The sequence below is a fragment of the Garra rufa genome, chromosome 3 (genome assembly GCF_049309525.1).
Source record: "Garra rufa chromosome 3, GarRuf1.0, whole genome shotgun sequence".
Lineage (NCBI taxonomy): Eukaryota > Metazoa > Chordata > Actinopteri > Cypriniformes > Cyprinidae > Garra > Garra rufa.
Window position 1 is genome coordinate 52073775 of NC_133363.1, and position 18003 is coordinate 52091777.

The 18003-nt window shown below is 34.9% G+C and overlaps 2 protein-coding genes across 3 annotated transcripts; one reads left to right on the forward strand and one right to left on the reverse strand.

Annotated features, from left to right (window-relative positions):
• Nucleotides 1–344: 344 nt before the first annotated feature.
• On the forward strand, nucleotides 345–12133 carry man2b2 (mannosidase, alpha, class 2B, member 2). The gene is made up of 19 exons (XM_073837297.1): nucleotides 345–525; nucleotides 613–759; nucleotides 1735–1840; nucleotides 3033–3205; nucleotides 3345–3460; nucleotides 3927–4104; nucleotides 4199–4397; nucleotides 4703–4893; nucleotides 5113–5302; nucleotides 6785–6921; nucleotides 7040–7317; nucleotides 7415–7606; nucleotides 8546–8789; nucleotides 8892–9002; nucleotides 9091–9283; nucleotides 11225–11371; nucleotides 11455–11567; nucleotides 11650–11770; nucleotides 11894–12133. Exons 1-19 carry the CDS (start codon nucleotides 397–399, stop codon nucleotides 11983–11985), a joined length of 3057 nt encoding a protein of 1018 aa, XP_073693398.1. The 5' UTR covers nucleotides 345–396; the 3' UTR covers nucleotides 11986–12133.
• Nucleotides 12134–13724: 1591 nt separating this feature from the next.
• Nucleotides 13725–17977, reverse strand: LOC141332283 (membrane-spanning 4-domains subfamily A member 4A-like). 2 transcript variants are annotated; one of them, XM_073837412.1, is made up of 8 exons: nucleotides 17844–17972; nucleotides 17536–17757; nucleotides 17277–17416; nucleotides 17089–17190; nucleotides 15876–15929; nucleotides 15522–15680; nucleotides 14212–14334; nucleotides 13725–14126 (listed from the first exon to the last, which is right to left on the reverse strand). In XM_073837412.1, exons 2-8 carry the CDS (start codon nucleotides 17540–17542, stop codon nucleotides 14088–14090), a joined length of 624 nt encoding a protein of 207 aa, XP_073693513.1. In that variant the 5' UTR covers nucleotides 17543–17757; nucleotides 17844–17972; the 3' UTR covers nucleotides 13725–14087. The 2 variants fall into 2 exon arrangements, with proteins under 2 accessions (XP_073693513.1, XP_073693512.1); XM_073837411.1 differs by having other exon boundaries at nucleotides 17536–17977.
• Nucleotides 17978–18003: the final 26 nt, after the last annotated feature.

The following is an 18003-nucleotide window of genomic DNA, read 5'->3' on the forward strand; positions in this document are numbered from 1 at the left end:
TTACTTCGACCAAAAAACTTAATAAAAAACAAAAATAACTATTTTGTTCCTTTTGTAGTATTATTTGAACACACAAATATTTTAAAACTTACTTGAGGAAATCGCAGCAAAGTAGCTGTTTGGAAAACATCGGTAAGAAAGTAATTTTTAACTTTTGAGATTTATTTTTCAATTTTGTGTGCAAGAATCTTAAACCAACAAATAAATAAACACATAAACGAGTAAAAAATATGAAAATATTTGCTTAAATAAAACAAAAACAAATGTTATAATAAATAAAAAAATAAACAAAGCGAATGAAATGGGAAGTAAAAGCGCGCATGCGCAAATGGTCACACGCAGTCATGAGACTCTAGCAAACACCGGTTACGATGTTTTGATGATATTGTAGTGGCAATGATGTTTTTATCTTTCTTTCTCGTTTTGTTGCTCATGACAGTCTCTGAAAACGATGCAGCTGAGCCGATTCAAGCTTTTGTCATTCCTCACAGTCATATGGATGTCGGCTGGGTGTACACCGTCCAGGTAAAACGCAGATATTTAGTGACTTGTACAGTATGTTTTCGTAAGTGGAGCTATCATCAACAGTGTTGTCAAACTTCTCTGTTGTAGGAGAGCATGCATGCATACGGCAGCAATGTGTACAGCAGTGTAGTTGAAGAGCTGTCTCGAGTCAAAAGCCGCAAATTCATCGCAGTTGAGCAGGAGTTTTTTCGTCTCTGGTGGGTTAATGTGGCAACAGATTGGCACAAGAAACAGGTAAGCACTGAGAAATGTATTTTTAGGTGGTTTTATATATTACATAATGAAGGTAAATTAGATAAAGAAGTTCAATTTCAGAACAAAAATGTACAGATAATGTACTCACCCCCTTGTCATCCAATATGTTAATGTCTTTCTTTCTTCAGTCGTAAAGAAATGATGTTTTTTGAGGAAAACATTTTAGGATTTCTCTCCATATAATGGACTTCTATGGTGCCCCCAAGTTTAAACTTCCAAAATGCAGTTTAATTCAGCTTCAAAAGGCTCTAAACGATCCCAGGCGCGGAATAAGGGTCTTGCGAAATAATCGGTTAATTTCTAAAAACATTTACAATTTATATACTTTTTAATCTCAAACGCTTGTCTTGCCGAGCTAGACAAGCCGAGCATTTGAGGTTAAAAAGTATATCAATTGTAAGTAACCCCTAGTTTTGCTAGATAAGACCCTTTCTTCTTTGGCTGTGATTGTTTAGAGCCCTTTGAAGCTGCATTTTAGAAGTTCAAACTCGGGGGCACCATAGAAGTCCATTATATGGAGAGAAATCCTGAAATGTTTTTCTCACAAAACATAGTTTCCTTACGACTGAACAAAGAAAGACATGAGCATCTTGGATGACAAGGGGGTGAGTACATTATCTGTAAATTTTTGTTCTGAAAGTGAACTGCTCCTTTAAATTATTGTTTTTAAGGTAGGGATTTTTGAAACTGGAGTCCTGGGACCCCTAGGGGGCTGCAATGGAGTACTGGGGGTCCTTGAAAAGAAGGTGTAAAGAGAGAGATTGATTTAAAAAGAATTCAAATAAATTATTTTGAAAACAGTACTCTAGTACTATGTATAAATTAGGTCTGTATAAATATATGAAATATAGCTGATTTTAAAATTTATGATCCCTTATGAGGATGATCATATTTGGGGTCCGTCAGAAAAGATTGAAAACCTCTGGTTTAAGCTGACTTGTTTTTGTATGTCAGGTGAGACAGCTGCTGGACGAGGGTCGTCTGGAGTTTATAATCGGGGGTCAGGTGATGCATGATGAAGCAGTGACTGATGTAGATGATGCCATTCTTCAGCTCACAGGTGCTTGAGCGTGAAACTCTTTACAAATACTTTAGTGCTGAATGATTACCATATTTGTGTGACATCTTATTTAAAGAATACTATGGTGATATTGTTAAAAATGTTGCATGTACACTACCAGTCAAAAGTTTTTGAACAGTAAGAGTTTTAATGTTTTTAAAGAAATCTCTTCTGCTCACCAAGCCTGCATTTATTTGATCTGAAATATAGCAAAAACAGTAATATTGTGAAATATGTTTACTATTTTAAATAACTACTTTCTATTTAAATACATTTTAAAATTTAATTTATTCCTGTGGTCAAAGGTACATTTTCATCATTACTTCAGTGTTCAGTGTCACATGATCCTTCAGAAATTATTCTAATATGCTGATTTGCTGTTCAAGAAACGTTATTAATATTATTATTATCAATATTTAAAACAGTTTAGTACATTACAGGATTCTTTGATGAGTAGATGGATCCAAAGATTAACATTTATCTAAAATAAAAAGCTTTTGTAATATTATACACTATACCATTCAAAAGCTTGGAGTCAATATAAAATTTAATGGTGTAGAGCAGGGGTCACCACACTCAGGCCTGGAGGGCCGGTATCCTACAGAGTAATCAAACACACCTGAACCAGCTAATCAAGGTCTTAATAGATATACTTAAAACCTCCAGGCAGGTGTGTTGAGGCAAGTTGGAGCTAAACTCTACGGGACACCGGCCCTCCAGAATCAAGTTTGGTGACCCCTGGTGTAGAGTGTATAAATGTAACAAAAGCTTTTTATTTCAGATAAATGCTTATCTTTGGATCTTTCTATTCATTTAAGAAACCTAAAAACCCAGCTGTTTTCAGCATAATAATAATAATAATAATAATAATAATGTTTTTTGAGCAGCAAATCAGAATATTAGAATGATTTCTGAAGGATCATGTGACTGCAGTAATGATGCTATAAATTCAGCTTTTAAAATCACAGGAATAAATTACATTTTAAAATATATTAAAATAGAAAATAATTATTTTAAATAGTAAGGATATTTTAAAATTGTACTGTTTTTGCTGTACTTGGGATCAAATAAATGCAGGCCTGGTGAGCAAAAGAGGCTTATTTAAATAACATAAAAAAATCTTTTGACTGGTCGTGTAGGTAAAGATCTTCTTATCTCCATCTCTCATTCTCTTTCTCCATCTGGGTTGTAGAGGGTCACGGCTTCTTGTATGAGACCTTTGGCATTCGGCCACGTTTCGGATGGCATGTTGACCCGTTTGGTGCCTCAGCCACCACCCCCGTCCTCTTTGCCCTTGCGGGGTTTGACGCTCACCTCATCTCTCGCATTGACTATGACCTTAAAGATGACATGCAGAAAAACAAGGTTGCTCTTTTGCGTCATTGGTTTGTTTTTATGTTGGAAAAAATGTATAATACAGCTGTGCATGTTCAGTTTTCAGAATAAATGCAGCTTACATTATAATAAATTGATACATGTAATAATATTGTATCTGTATTTGTAGAAATTGCAGTTTGTGTGGAGAGGTTCATCATCCTTAAAAGAAAAACAAGAGATATTCACACACACAATGGACCAGTTCAGCTACTGCACACCATCATACATCCCCTTCTCTAACAGGTTAGGTGTTTGTAACACCTTATATTTTTGTTTAGCATGCAAATACATGTCTATTAATTTATACAGTGTTATTCAACATTTGAAGTCAGTAAGATTTTTATTTAAAAGAAATTCGGCTTCAAAGATGAAAAGTGGAATTTATTGTAACTTTTTTCCACAAAAATATTCAATGTTCTTAATCAGAATAGATGACTAATAGAATAATGACTAAATGTTTTTTAAATAATAAAATAGAAAACAGTTATTTAAAATTGTAATAATATATTGTAGTACTAGAGGTTTTAAACTGTAATTTTAATCCAATAAATGCAGGTTTGGTGAGCATAAGAGCATTCTTACCAATCTCAAACTTTTGCATGGTAGCGTATAAAAATGTAAACTGTTCTATGAAAAAAAAAAAAAAAAAAGAATTTGAACACACAACATATTTGAGCATGCTGTTAATATATATTGTTATTGTGTCCAGGTCTGGGTTTTACTGGAATGGTGTTGCCCTGTTTCCGGACCCTCCTAAAGATGGCATATACCCCAACATGAGTCTGCCAGTGACCACAGAATCCGTGGAGCATTATGCACAGACCATGGTGGACAACATCAAACAGAGGGCCCAGTGGTTCAGAACCAGTCATGTTCTCTGGCCTTGGGTCAGTTCAGCTCTATCATACCACAGACTAACACATACCATATTTCTTTTACATATTCACTTACTCATATTACAAGGGTATATTGTATTTACAGGGCTGTGACAAGCAATTCTTCAATGCTTCAGTGCAGTTTATGAACATGGATGTTTTAATGAACTACATCAACGCACACAGTGACAAGTATGGAGTTGCAGTTCAGTATGCCACACTAAAGGACTATTTTCAGACGGTGCACCAAACAAATTTGTCCTGGGATGTGAGAGGAAACCAAGACTTCCTTCCTTACTCAACAGGTTTATAATTTGAATGTTATAGATTTGTGAGATACCCGTTTCATAGACCTTTTCCCAGGGTCATTATACTAAACAAACAAATAAAACTAGTAAAAGTGACAAAAACACACCAATTACTACATCTAGTAACTAAAACTACTCACACTGCTGTGTGAGTGTTTGTAATATAACAGCTAAGAGAGTGACAGGAAATTCTAACATTTTACATCCATTCACCACTATAGAAGTTTCTGCTTCCGAAAACCCTTGGCATTTGAAAAGGTTAACAAAACGGTCCTAAATTGTGTTTTATACTAATTTTCCAGAACCATTTCAGGCATGGACTGGGTTCTATGGTTCCAGAAATGTTCTGAAAGGAGTAGCGAGACGAGCGAGTTCCCTCCTGTATGCAGCAGAGTCTCTCTTCACTAGATACCGTGTCAGCTTTCCAGACGGACCAGTTCAGAAAGAATGGGCTCTAGACCAACTCAAGGCCCTGCGGTGGGCTGTCTCAGAGGTGCCTGGTTTTAAAACATGTATTCATGCCACAACAATTTCTTTTTGTGCAACTCTTGGCAGCATGCCATTTGCAATTTAATTTTATTTAGTTGCAAAATCATTAATGTCTGTCTGTTACTAAATTATTATTCAGGCTTAATTCAAACATGATCCTGCTAAGACACTAATCATTTGTGCATGACTAGAAATTGACTGGTCATTATCTGGTTTGTTCCAGGTTCAGCATCATGATGGCATCACAGGGACTGAATCCCCCAAAGTGGCTGAAATGTACATGGAGCATCTCTTGCAAGGCATGATGGGAGCTGAGGAGCTCATGGCAGCGATATTCTTGCTTCCACAAACCCTTGAACTTTCCAATGACATCAGTCACCCACCTGAAACCAGACCCACCACAGTAAAGACTGGTACATTTCTTTATTTAGATTCTCTGAATCTTTCTTCTCAGCATATAGATCTATATTCTGTGTTAAAATCTTATATTTTCCTGTTTGACCAGTGATATGTGAAATGCATTACTAAACATGATTAAAACATTCTTACTTACAAAAAAGATTATTGCTACTTTTTATCTCACAAGTCTGCGATTTTTTTAAGAATTGTGTGATACAAACTGGCAATTCCGACTTTTTTCTCAGATTTGCAAGATATAAACTCACAATTGCAAGTTATAGTCAGAATTGCATGATATAAACTTGCTATTGCAAGTTATAAAGTCAGACTTTTTTTCAGAGTATTACGAGATATAGACTCACAATTCTGACTTTTTTTCTCAGAAATACGTGATATAAACTCACGATTGCGAGAAATAAGTCAGAATTGCAAGATATAAAAACCTCACACTTCTGACTTTTTTCTAGCAAATGCAAGTTTGTATCTTACAGTTCATAATTTTTTCATGCAATTCTGACTTTTTTTCTCAGAATTGTGAGATATAAACTTGCAAATGTGAGTTATAAAGTCCAGTTTTGAGGGGGGGAAAAAAGACTGATATGTTCTCAGAATTGTGAGTTGCATGTTATTAAGTCAGAATTGAGATATATTGGGATATATACTCATAATTCTGAGAAAAAATATCACAATTGCGAGATAACTCTATTCTGAGAAAAAAAGTTTATATCTCACAATTCTTCTTTTTTTTCACACAACTCTGATTTTTTTCTTCTAAGAATTGTGACTATAAACTCACAATTGAGAGAAAGACAGAATTGCAAGATAAAAATTTCAAAATTCAGACTTTTTTCTAGCAAATGCATGTTTGTATCTCGCAATTCTGACTTTTCTTTACCAATTGCGAGTTTATATCGGACAATCCTTACTTTTCATGCAATTCTGGCTTTTGTTCTCAGAATTGTGAGGTATAAACTTGCAGTTGTGAGTTATGAAGTCGAGTTTTGAGGGGGGAAAAAAGACTCATGTTCAAAATTGTGAGTTGCGTGTTATAAAGTCAGAATTGCAAGATATAAATTCACAATTCTGAGAAAAAGTCAGAATTCCGAGTTTGTGAAAATCAGAATTGCAATTTGCAATTGCGAGAAAAACAGTCAGAATTGTGAGATTAAAAAGTTGCAATTACCTTTCTTAATTTTTTATTCAGTGGTGAAAACAGGCTTCCATAAGTACTATATTACATTATTATACAACATTATTACTATACATCTCTAAATAAATTTAAATAATTGATTATAATTTTTATTAAATTAAAATATGTACCTTGATTAACAACACACAAGCGCACAGAAACGTTCTGTTTATTGAAAGCACATGTTGCAGGTTTGCAGTTTTTGCAATTTTTGCCATCATTAGTAGTCATCAGTAGCAAAAATGTGAAGTATAGTTTGGTTGTTCAAAGGCTATATTGGCTAATAAATGTTTTGTTGTTGTTTCAGACTCTGAAAATGTTCTTGAACAGCATATCATCGTGTACAACCCACTTGCTTGGAACATTTCAACATATATTAATATTTCTGTTGCATATGCAATGGCAGTTGTGCTTGACGAGGAAGGAAAGGCAGTACCTGCTCAGGTAGCAAAACATATTTTTTTATTGTCATATTAATTCCGTTTATCCCATTTTTTGCTTCTATCATGAAATGTAGTCATATGTTGTTTCAACTAATAACAAACTCAATAATTAACTGCAGATCCAGCAATCGATGGAGTCTTCCACTGTCTACGATCTGTTCTTCATTGTTGAGCTGGGTGGACTGCAGTACAGAAAGTACATTGTGCAGTTCCCACAATCCCACAGTGACACTGGGTCTGCCTGTGGGGCGACTCATGTGGCAAGAGTAGTGAAATTTAAGAAGAAGAATGTGAGCCAGTGGAAGAGGACAGGTAGGAAGTTATTACCAGTGCTGAATGAGTGCTACAAACTGATGTTTGACCAAGAGACAAACCTTCTGCACAGCATCACAGACAGGCAAGTTATCCTTTAATACGTTTCATAAATCAGATTGCCACAGTTAAGCTCACTAGAGCATTTAAATTGAATTTCTGACCTCGTCTATCCATTACAGGTCTGAAAAGATGAGAATTAGAGTACAGCAGGATTTCTGGGAGTATAAGGCTAATGGGGATGTCCACGCCGGGCCAATCTCAGACAACTATATCTTTACTGCCAACGGCTCAGCCATTCGTGCATACAAATCTGTGGCCATGGAGATTGTGCCGGGGAAGGTTGTCTCAGAAATACGTCAGTATTTCTACAGGTAAAAGAGAAAGTGTTTTTTAATGTCCTGAATTTAAAATGTTAGTCTGTATGACTGCATCTTAAAGGAGTAGTTCACTTTCAAAACAAAAATTTACAGTTAATGTACTCACCCCCTTGTCATCCAAGATGTTCATGTCTTTCTTTCTTCAGTCGTAAGGAAATTATGTTTTTTGAGGAAAACATTTCAGGATTTCTCTCCATATAATGGACTTCTATGGTGCCCCCGAGTTTGAACTTCCAAAATGCAGCTTCATAGGGCTCTAAACGATCCCAGCCGAGGAAAGAAGGATCTTATCTAGCAAACGATCAGTTATTTTCTAAAAAGAATTACAATTTATATACTTTTTAACCTCAAATGCTTGTCTTGTCTAGCTCTATGTGTACTCTGTGTAGAGATTAAAAAGTATATCAATCGTAAATGTTTTTAGAAAATAACCGATCGTTTTGCTAGATAAGACCCTTATTCCTCGGCTGGGATCATTTAGAGCACTTTGAAGCTGCATTTAAACTGCATTTTAGGAGTTCAAACTCGGGGGCACCATAGAAGTCCATTATATAGAGAGAAATCCTGAAATGTTTTCCTCAAAAAAACATCATTTCTTTACGACTGAAGAAGGAAAGACATGGACATCTCGGATAACAAGGGGGTGAGTACATTATCTGTAAATTTTTGTTCTGAAAGTGAACTACTCTGGCAGATAATTTTAAGCAAACTGCACTTAATTTAGTTTTCCCCCCTGGAAAAAATACTAAATATCTTATGTCATTTTGCTTATCTAGTAAATGCATCTTAATTTAAAAATGTTTTTAGATATTTTGAGTAGAAACAAATAGTAACTAAGATAAGCCTTATTTGCAGCCCACTCATATTTTATCCAAAAACGTAAAAATCCAGAAGTTCTCAGGTCTAAAATTTGTTAAAATGTTCTCTCTGCAGAGAGGAAGAAGACAAGGACCACACTTACTCTGTGGTCACCAGAGTGCCGGTAGGGTTTGAAGGCCAGCTGGCGTGTTTCAGATTGGAGCAGAGCTATAAAGTGGGCCCTCTAGAGATGAACAGAGAGACCGTGTTCAGAACCCGCACAAGTCTGAAGAATAACAGAACACTGTTTACTGATAACAACGGCTATCAGATGATGAAAAGGACATATAAGACCTTTGTCAACAACACAGTCGCTCGTGTAAGGTTTCTTTACATCTAAAATTCATAAATCATACCAGTTTGTTGTATGTTAAGATATGTGCTTATTTTTAACATACGCCTGTTGTGTTTACATGCACAGAATTACTACCCAATGGTACGAGCGGCATACATAGAAGATGATTCCAGCAGAGTCGTGTTCCTCAGTGAAAGAGCTCATGGAGTGGCCAGTCTAAGTCAGGGCCAACTAGAAGTAAGTGTTCGCATTTAGCATTTGCATTCTCTGTTACCCAACTGAGTTTTATAAACCATTTGTAATCTGTGAATTGTGTGTGCATTAGGTGATGCTTCATAGGCGGCTTTGGAACAACCAGGAGTGGAATCTGGGTTATAACCTGACTCTTAATGACTCCTCTGTGGTGCGGCCAGTTCTTTGGATGATGATGGGCTCCCCTTTTGCCTTGTCATCTATGTACCAACAGGAGGCACTAGAGCTGCAGCACAGACCTGTGGTTATTCCCATTGACCAACCCCGTGAGTTTGCAGATACTGGCATTGCTAGACTGTTTTTTATTTAGTTCTCAGCTCCTCTTCATTAAAAATAACTAAAAGAGGTGAAGAATACCAAAATGTGAAGAAAGTAGGGCTGCTCTTGACTAAAACTTTTTTCTGGTCGACCAGTAGTCATTCATTTTAAGCGATTAATCGACGAATTGCATGTTTATTAATAAATCATTTAAACTATAATAATTTGGCCTTTAATTGTCTACATAGCCTAATAAACGCTCAAGCGCATGCATAAAGCTTGCCACAGCACGCTGGCAGAAGAAATGGTTATGAATGTGTCAGAGAAAAACATTAAGGAGACTGCATTAACATTTCAATGATTTATTGATAAACTAGTGCTTTCTTTGTTTTCGGGTTAATGTACTCATCCCCTTGTCATCCAAGATGTTCTTGTCTTTCTTTCTTCAATCGTAAAGAAATAATGTTTTTTGAGGAAAACATTTCAGGATTTTTCTCCATATAGTGGACTTCTATGGTGCCCATGACTTCCAATGTACTTCCAAATTGCAGTTTAAATGTGCTTCAAATGATCCCAAATGCGGGGAAGAAGGGTCTTATCTAGCAAAATGATCGTTTTTTTTTTTTTTAAATTACAATTGATATACTTTTTAACCTCAAACACTCCTCTTGTCTTGCTCTGCCTGAACTCTGTTTTTTTCCCCATTCAAGACAGTTAGGGTATGTCGAAAAACTCCCATCAAACTTTCTCCCTCAACTTTAAAAATCATTTCAAAATCTACATCGCTGCAGAAGTATCGACTCAGTGTTTGCAAAGTGAATCTGCAAAGAAAAATCGATTTAGGAAGATTTGAAGTTAAGGGAGAAAATGAGATGGGAGTTTTTCGACATACCCTGTCTTGAACCGGGAAAAAACTGAGTTCAGGAAGAGCAAGACAAGACCCATAGACTGTAAAAATATGGACATAGTGTCCATGATGTCACGCATAGTTTCTAAAGAGCATTTTTGAAGCTCATAGTGGGCGTCACTCCCGGATAATCGAATATGGGCAAAGAGGCGGGACGTGGGTGGAGCTGGTTGCTGAAACCACGCCCGCCTAGCGCAACAGTGGTTACAGCAGCAGCAATCCACCTGTCACTCAAGTGACCACGCCCTTAATTATGCAGAACTTTAAGGCTTAATATAACTTAAACGGATAAGTTATAAAAAAAATTAACCCCCCCCTTTACAGTTGTCATGAAGGGCAAAATTAGCTATATAGACCAAAAACACTTTTTGTACCAGGTTGTAAACATTTTTTTCTGCTGTAAAGTTGAGCATTTTAACATGGGGAGTCTATATCTCTAGGGGCCAGTCGATGAACTGCAGTTTAAGTCACTTCCGTGTTGGTTTCAATAGAGAGAGCGGGAGGTTGCCGCTTGGTTAAAAAGTATATAAATTGTAATAAAGTAAATAAATAACCGATCGTTTCGCTATATAAAACCCTTCTTCCTCGGCTGGGATCATTTACAGCTGCATTTGGTATCGTTTGAAGCCACATTTAAACTGCATTTTGTAAGTTCAAACTCGGGGCACCATAGAAGTCCACTATATGGAGAAAAATCATGAAATATTTTTCTAAAAAAAAAAAACAATTTCTTTACGACCGAAAGAGAAAGACATGAACATCTTGGATAACAAGGGGGTGAGTACATTATCTGTAAATTTTTGTTCTGGAACTGGACTTCTCCTTTTAGAGATGACTTTGGCACTTTTTTTTTGCGACTACAGACTAATCAAATTTTGGTCTACCAAGCCTATTGGGGGCAGACTTAGAAGATAGTGTGCTTTACTAAAGTGTACCGAACAACAATAACAAAATGTTTGTTTTCCATATCATATCTGTGTGTTTTGTACATTTTGGTAAGCAAGCAGAGACAAAGAAAAGTAAAACACATTCCCTTACACAGAAAAGCCATGGAACCAGAGAGAGAAATTTAGAGGGCCGTTTGTTCAGCCGGTTGCGCTGCCCCAGAACCTCCACATTCAGACCCTCAGCATCCCTGGCTGGAACTACAGTCCTGATCACACCCAGCACCTCCACAGTCTCAACTCAGGTAGGCAAGAATATACCATACACAATAAAACAGGAAAAAATATAATGTATAGTACGCTTAAAATGTATATATTACCTTCCAAGGTGGAGAGAGAAAGTCTGAGATAGACTTTGACCGTATTCTTTTGAGGATCACACACCTGTATGAAGAAGGAGAAGACCCAGTCCTATCACAGCCCGCCACTATTAACCTGAAGGTACATTGAATCTGTTGTTTTTCTTGTTTTTTTTTTAAGCATTGCCATTTAACAGTAAATTCTTTAATTAATTCATTAACAGGAAGTTATGAGGGGCATAGGGGAAGTAACCAAAGTTCAGGAGCGTTCCCTCACTGGAACATGGAATATATCAGACCTCCAGAGGTGGAGCTGGAAAACCGATGAAAGTGTTCGAAAAGAAGGTGAGATCTCAGTTATGATTGGAAACCACTATACTCAATCTGACAAGTAATTAAATCAGATTGAATAGATGTGATGAGAAATGTCAGACCCATTAACTGCTGGATTTTTTTCTCCTTTTACAGAGCGAACAGATTTTTTCAGCAGCACAACCCAGGACTTCAATGTTACCATTCATCCGAAGGAGATCAGAACCTTTTTCATTCACTTTAAATAGACCGATCTGCAGAATCTGATTTTTATCTTCTGTGAAGATTCTTTATGAAGATCATTTCTAAATTGTCGGTAATGATTTTAAGATTTGAATCATTAAACCTTTTTGAAATTTGCTTTATTTTTGCTTATGAAATTATTAAAGACTATTTGGCATCACACATTTTGTGAAGTGTTTATATATATATATATATATATATATATATATATATATATATAATTTTTTTTTTTTTTCTTATTTAGAAAGAACAAATCCATTCTCAACATCAGGTTAGTGGTTGAATATGAACTTTATTAGTTGAAGTTACATTATTAGCATTGCTGTCGTGTGTTTGCCACAATAATTACACTACCAGTCAAAAATGTTTTTTAAAAATGTCTCTTCTGCTCACCAAGACTGAATTTATTTGATTCAAAGTACAGCAAAATATTGAAATATTATTACTATTTAAAATATGTGACCCTGGACCACAAAACCAGTCATAAGGTTAAATTTGACAAAACTGAGATTTATACATCATATGAAAGCTCAATAAATAAGCCTAATATATGTCCTAATATAGGACAATATTTGACTGAGATACATCTATTTGAAATCAGAAATCTGAGGATGCAAAAAAATCAAAAAGACTGAGAAAATCACCTTTAAAGTTGTACAAATTAGGTTCTTAACAATGCATATTACAAATCAAAAATTACATTTTGATATGTTTACAGTAGGGATTTTACAAAAAATCTTCATGGAACATGAACTTTACTTAATTTCTTAATGATTTTTGGCATAAAAGAAAAATCAAAAATTTTGACCCATACAATGTATTTTTGGCTATTGCTACAAATATACCCCAGCGACTTAAGACTGGTTTTGTGATCCAGGGTCACAAATCTGTTTCTATTTGAATATATTTAAAATGTTATTTATTCCTGTGGTTTTTAAAGCTGAATTTTTAGCATCATTACTCTAGTCACACGATCCTTTAAAAAAATCTTTTGCTGCTCAAAAAACATTATTATTATGTTGAAAACAGCTAAGTATAAACATTTTTCTAGTTTCTTTGATGAATAGAAAGTTCAGAACAGCATTTATCTGAAAAAGAAATCTTTTGTAGCATTATAAATATCTTTATCATCACTTTTGATTAATTTAAAGCATCCTTGTGTTTAAAAAAAGTTTTTTAATTTCTATATTTCTAAAAAAAAAAAAAAAAAATTATACTGACTCCAAGCTTTTGAATGGTGTAGTGTATTATGTTACAAAAGCTTTTTATTTTAGATAAATGCTGATCTTTGGATCTGTCTATTCATCAAAAAGTCCTGAAATAAATTACTCAACTGTTTTAAATCTTGATAATAGCAATAATAATAAAAATGCTTTGATGAACAGCAAATCAGCATATTAGAATGATTTCCAAAGGATCTTGTGACACTGAAGACTGGAGTAATGATGCTGAAAATTTTGCATTGATCACAGGAATAAATTACATTTTAAAACATATTCAAATAGAAAGGCGTTATTTTTAAATAGTAAAAGTATTTCACAATATTACTGATTTTTCTGTATTTTGGATTAGTTAAATCCATCATAATATCTTTTTAAGTTCCACAGGTGAAAGAAACTGGTTATGAGCAACATTAGGTTGAGTGACAAAATTTTCATTTTGGGTTGGAATACTCCTTTAAAGAAAATAAATAAAATGTGAAGAAATTGTAAACACATAAAACTCAACAATATGTAGACTGTAATTAGATTTAAATAATTGTTTATTAAATTGTAATATCCTTTCATTTGAGTATCGACAATGTCCATACACCAGCTGAGGAATCAGAACATGCAGTATATGTTCTGTAAAAGGCTATTTTTACAGGTTTTGTTTATGTTGTATTATAAAACTGATTAAGATATTAATTCATACTAGCAATTACACATATTTGCATGCATAAACTGTTGTGTAAACAACAACAAGATGTTTTCAAAACATTTTTACAGAAATATATTAGCGATATTATATTTGACTATGGTATAATGTATTAGTTTATCTACTAATGTGTTCTAAGATCGAGTTTTATTAGTGTTTTCAATCTTTTTGAATGCAAACACTCTCACTTTCATTGCGGAGCTGTGGGTGGAGTCATAACGACAACAGGCTGAAAAAGACAGAAACAGTTAACTTGCATTATGCTGTTTATCATTTATACTGCTTGCCAGATTTATAAAATGAGCATTGCTTACCACATGAGATCTGGGAGTGCAGCAAGGAATCACTTTGCAGCAGTATGCGGCTAGTGTGACAGAGAGGACAATCTGAGTTGTCTCCATGAGTTGATCTAATGAATACAGTAGACCTAATCCCTTCTGTAAGTAAAGAGGATAGGCAATATATAAATATATATCCTGATCAGCCACAACATTAAAAACTACCCGCCTAATTTGCCCTTGTGCTGCCAAAACAGCTCCTTTAAGACCTGCAAGTTTGCAAGGTGGGGCCTCCAGGGATTGGACTTGTTGGTCCAGCACATGTCATACATGCTCAATCAGACTGAGATCTGGGGTATACATTCAACTGTTTGTGCTCCTCAAACCATTCCTGAACAAATTTTGAAGTGTGGAAAGATGCATTATCCTGTTAAAAGAGTCCACTGCCTTTTGGGCACACTATGTGTATGTGGTCTGAGACAGTTTTTAAGTATGTGGTAATTGTTAAAGTAACATCCACATACATGCCAGGACCCAGGTCAGATTCAGTCAGAACTTTTTATTTCCCCATTTTCCTGATTTTAACACATGAATTTCAAGAAATGACTGTTCACTTGCTGCTGTATATATACGTGTATATATATAATTTTTTAAATCTAATTAATTACGTGTCAATTAATTAATCTAATTAATCACAAATTAATTATTAATTAATAAATATTGTGTTAAATAAGAAAGTATCAGGTAGACATTACAAATAGTTGCTTTGGAGAGATCTGTGACAAAGTCTCCAAGACGCTTCATGAAACCTACCTGCAAAGCTACAGCACTCTTAAAAGTTTCAGGCACTTGTGTACAAATGCTGTAAAATGAGGATGCTGTCAAAAATAATGTCAAAAATAGGTTTTCTTTATCAATTAACTTCTATTAACTAAATTAAATCAACATTTGGTGTGACCACGCTTGGTGTTTAAAACAGCTTTAGCCCTAGGTGCACTTGCTCATAGCTTTTCAGGTAGCTTTGCAGGTAGGTCTCTTGAAGCATCTTGGGGACGTTGCCACAGTTCTTCTGGATTTAGCCTGTCTCAGTTTGTTTGGTTTCTTCATGCCATTCCAGGCGGACTGGGTGATGATGAGATTAGATGTCTGTGTGGAGCACTGGCTGTTGTCAGACTCCTTGTGCAAACTAAAATCTCACTGGATTATTACAATTAATAGCAATATTATATATATATATAAATGGATGCATAATTCACAGCCTAGTGAATGTTGCAAATGTGAACAGCGTACAGTGACACTAATAACATTTTATAACAAAATATTCTATTTAGAACAGTTTTGCTTACCTCTAAATCTATACATACGTCATTTTCATATGTCATCTGAGTATGATTATAGTAACGCCAGCAGCCAGTGAGATCTGCATTTGGCAGAACTGTTGTTCCATAAAGACAGAAAGCATATGCCAAACATGTGACCACCTGCATTCCCAAACAAGCCTTGAGCTGTTAAGAGACAAAACCACAGGTACACTCAGAAATGCTTATTTATAAGTGCCTCTTCAGTGATACATTTTTAGTGGGAACTCAGAAATTCAGTTGGTACGTTCTGCATATAGTGCATATTAAAAATATATATAAATTTAATTGTTTTTGGCTGTCCAGATTCTGTCCAGACAGGCTGGGCTCTCAAAAACGTACTGTTGGTAGGTGAAGTTTCTGTGCTGCTATCGCCACACTGCCGGAAATTATGCCCTGTTAAAAGGAAATAGTGGTAAATCATACTGAAGAATTTTTTTTTGTAGAGCTCTACACAAATGCAATTCTGAAATGCTATAAAATTTATACTATCAGAAATGTATACCTTTATACCTTTATTTATAATATAAAATTAATAAATACTAAATATTTAACTTAATTACATTGAAAAAGCTGTGGATGCCAGAATTTTACCATAAAAATTTTTGGTACCAACACTTTAGGTTTTATAGATTTAACATAATTTACATACAACTGATATAATGTTAATATAGCAACCTATGGAAGCACTGAAATCTGTTTTTCTACCTTTGTAATACGCTGATAACCACCAAAAGCAGCTTTTAAATAATAGCATATGTAGAATGAGCACAGTGTCATTCACACAAACACTAAACACCATTGTGGTAACACACATGAAACTGAAATAATGAAATAAAAATGTATTTAACAACACTAGATGCAACATACAACCCTAATGTACACAAATAATAAGAAAAAACTAATAAGAAATATAGTTATTTTAAAGAATAAACATCAAATATGAAATGTAATGCAGGCGGGGATTTCGGGAAATGTCAATTTACGGTTATTTACCATAAAATTTTTCTTTTGCCATTTCCAAAAATGGTATACTACTGTAAAATGTACATTTAATTACTGATACGTATATAGTAGTGGAACTTACTGTTAACCAATTAATAGGTTTTAAACTGTTGCATTTTTACACTTTTATTATAATTATTATTATTTTAAAATGAAGTCATTTTTATGTATCAGAGCTTGGTAGATTCCAAATTACATGACAAAAATTGTAGTAATGTAATCCATGATTACATTACAGGTGCGAGTTAATAAAGGAGAAAAATATAATTTCTCAGAACAGATGTTCAAGCAATGCAGAATAATAGATTAATAGATAAATATTTGAATTCGTTTTAAAATATTTTTAAAATGCAGTTGCAATTATTTATAAAAGTATAACGACTAAATCCGGCATGCCCCAGTGTCCCCGAACCCCCTATAGGGACTGCTGTGGGTATTCTCACTCTAAGATGAACTCTAACGTTGGCAGCCCTGATGTAATCATTTACTATCATCATCAAAACATTTTTTTAAAAGGAGTATGCAGTTAAAAGACAGAATGGACACTTACAACACATAAAAACGATATCATTACGCTGTTCCATCCAGTTGGATAGCTATAAAACGTAAGTCTGCAAACAACGGAGAAGACAGCCAACGCGATCTCTGTCACCTATGGGTGAGACAAAAAACTCTTCAGTTTTTGAGACGACATTATATTCTAACTGTATTCCACTTTGATATCAACTTAATGTGTACCCCTAAAATCTTGGGTTCTGCCTCCAAGTATTTGTATTTTTGACTGGGGTTCCTCTGGAAAGTAACTTCCACTAACGTTCCCGCCTCGCCCGAATTGCTCGCACTCTGGGCTGCAGCAGCTGCCGAAACCTCTGCTTCGCCTGTTTATTTCAAACATCGTCAGAAGTTTTGGATCAGTCTGGCTCGGTTGGTATAAATAACAGATATATTCTTAAACAAATACATTTGTAAAATATACATTATATGTAAAATATCTTACTGGTCATTTCTTCTGCTGGTCTTCACTGTATGTGTTCAAAACAATAGATATTATATTGCGGCCAAAACCCCCTAAAAAGGTCCGTTGTGGGGTTTTCGGAATGTTTCCGCCCCTCTCCCATCCGGAGTACGAAGAGTTCCTACAGTATTTCGACATTACAGATGGAAAGGCTGAACTTGACACCACAGACGTTACAGTGCGTTTTTCTTCAGTATTTAGGACCTTTTCCAAAAAAACAATGTCAGCTGCATTTAGGTGATATAACCAAAGACTACAGAATATCCTTACACTACATTAGAATACAATACCTTACACGCATTAGAAAACACAGAAATGTAAAAGAAAATAAGACGAAAGACGTGAAGGTGAGATTAGACAAAGAAATGCTGTATTAAATTCCCCTCTCATTTTTGATAAAAGTAAAATGTTTTTTCCCTACGTCCACTACTCTTTTCTGACCTACACTGG

Excerpts from the sequence above, each read along its gene's own strand:
- man2b2 (XM_073837297.1), top strand. The coding sequence starts at position 397 with ATGATGTTTTTATCTTTCTTTCTCGTTTTGTTGCTCATGACAGTCTCT. Across the intron at positions 3,461-3,926 it reads TACATCCCCTTCTCTAACAG|GTCTGGGTTTTACTGGAATG; the intron begins GTTAGGTGTTTG and ends TATTGTGTCCAG. Across the intron at positions 11,568-11,649 it reads CCGCCACTATTAACCTGAAG|GAAGTTATGAGGGGCATAGG; the intron begins GTACATTGAATC and ends ATTCATTAACAG.
- LOC141332283 (XM_073837411.1), bottom strand. Across the intron at positions 15,930-17,088 it reads TGATATCGTTTTTATGTGTT|GGCATAATTTCCGGCAGTGT; the intron begins GTAAGTGTCCAT and ends TCCTTTTAACAG. Across the intron at positions 15,681-15,875 it reads AGAAACTTCACCTACCAACA|CTCAAGGCTTGTTTGGGAAT; the intron begins GTACGTTTTTGA and ends GTCTCTTAACAG.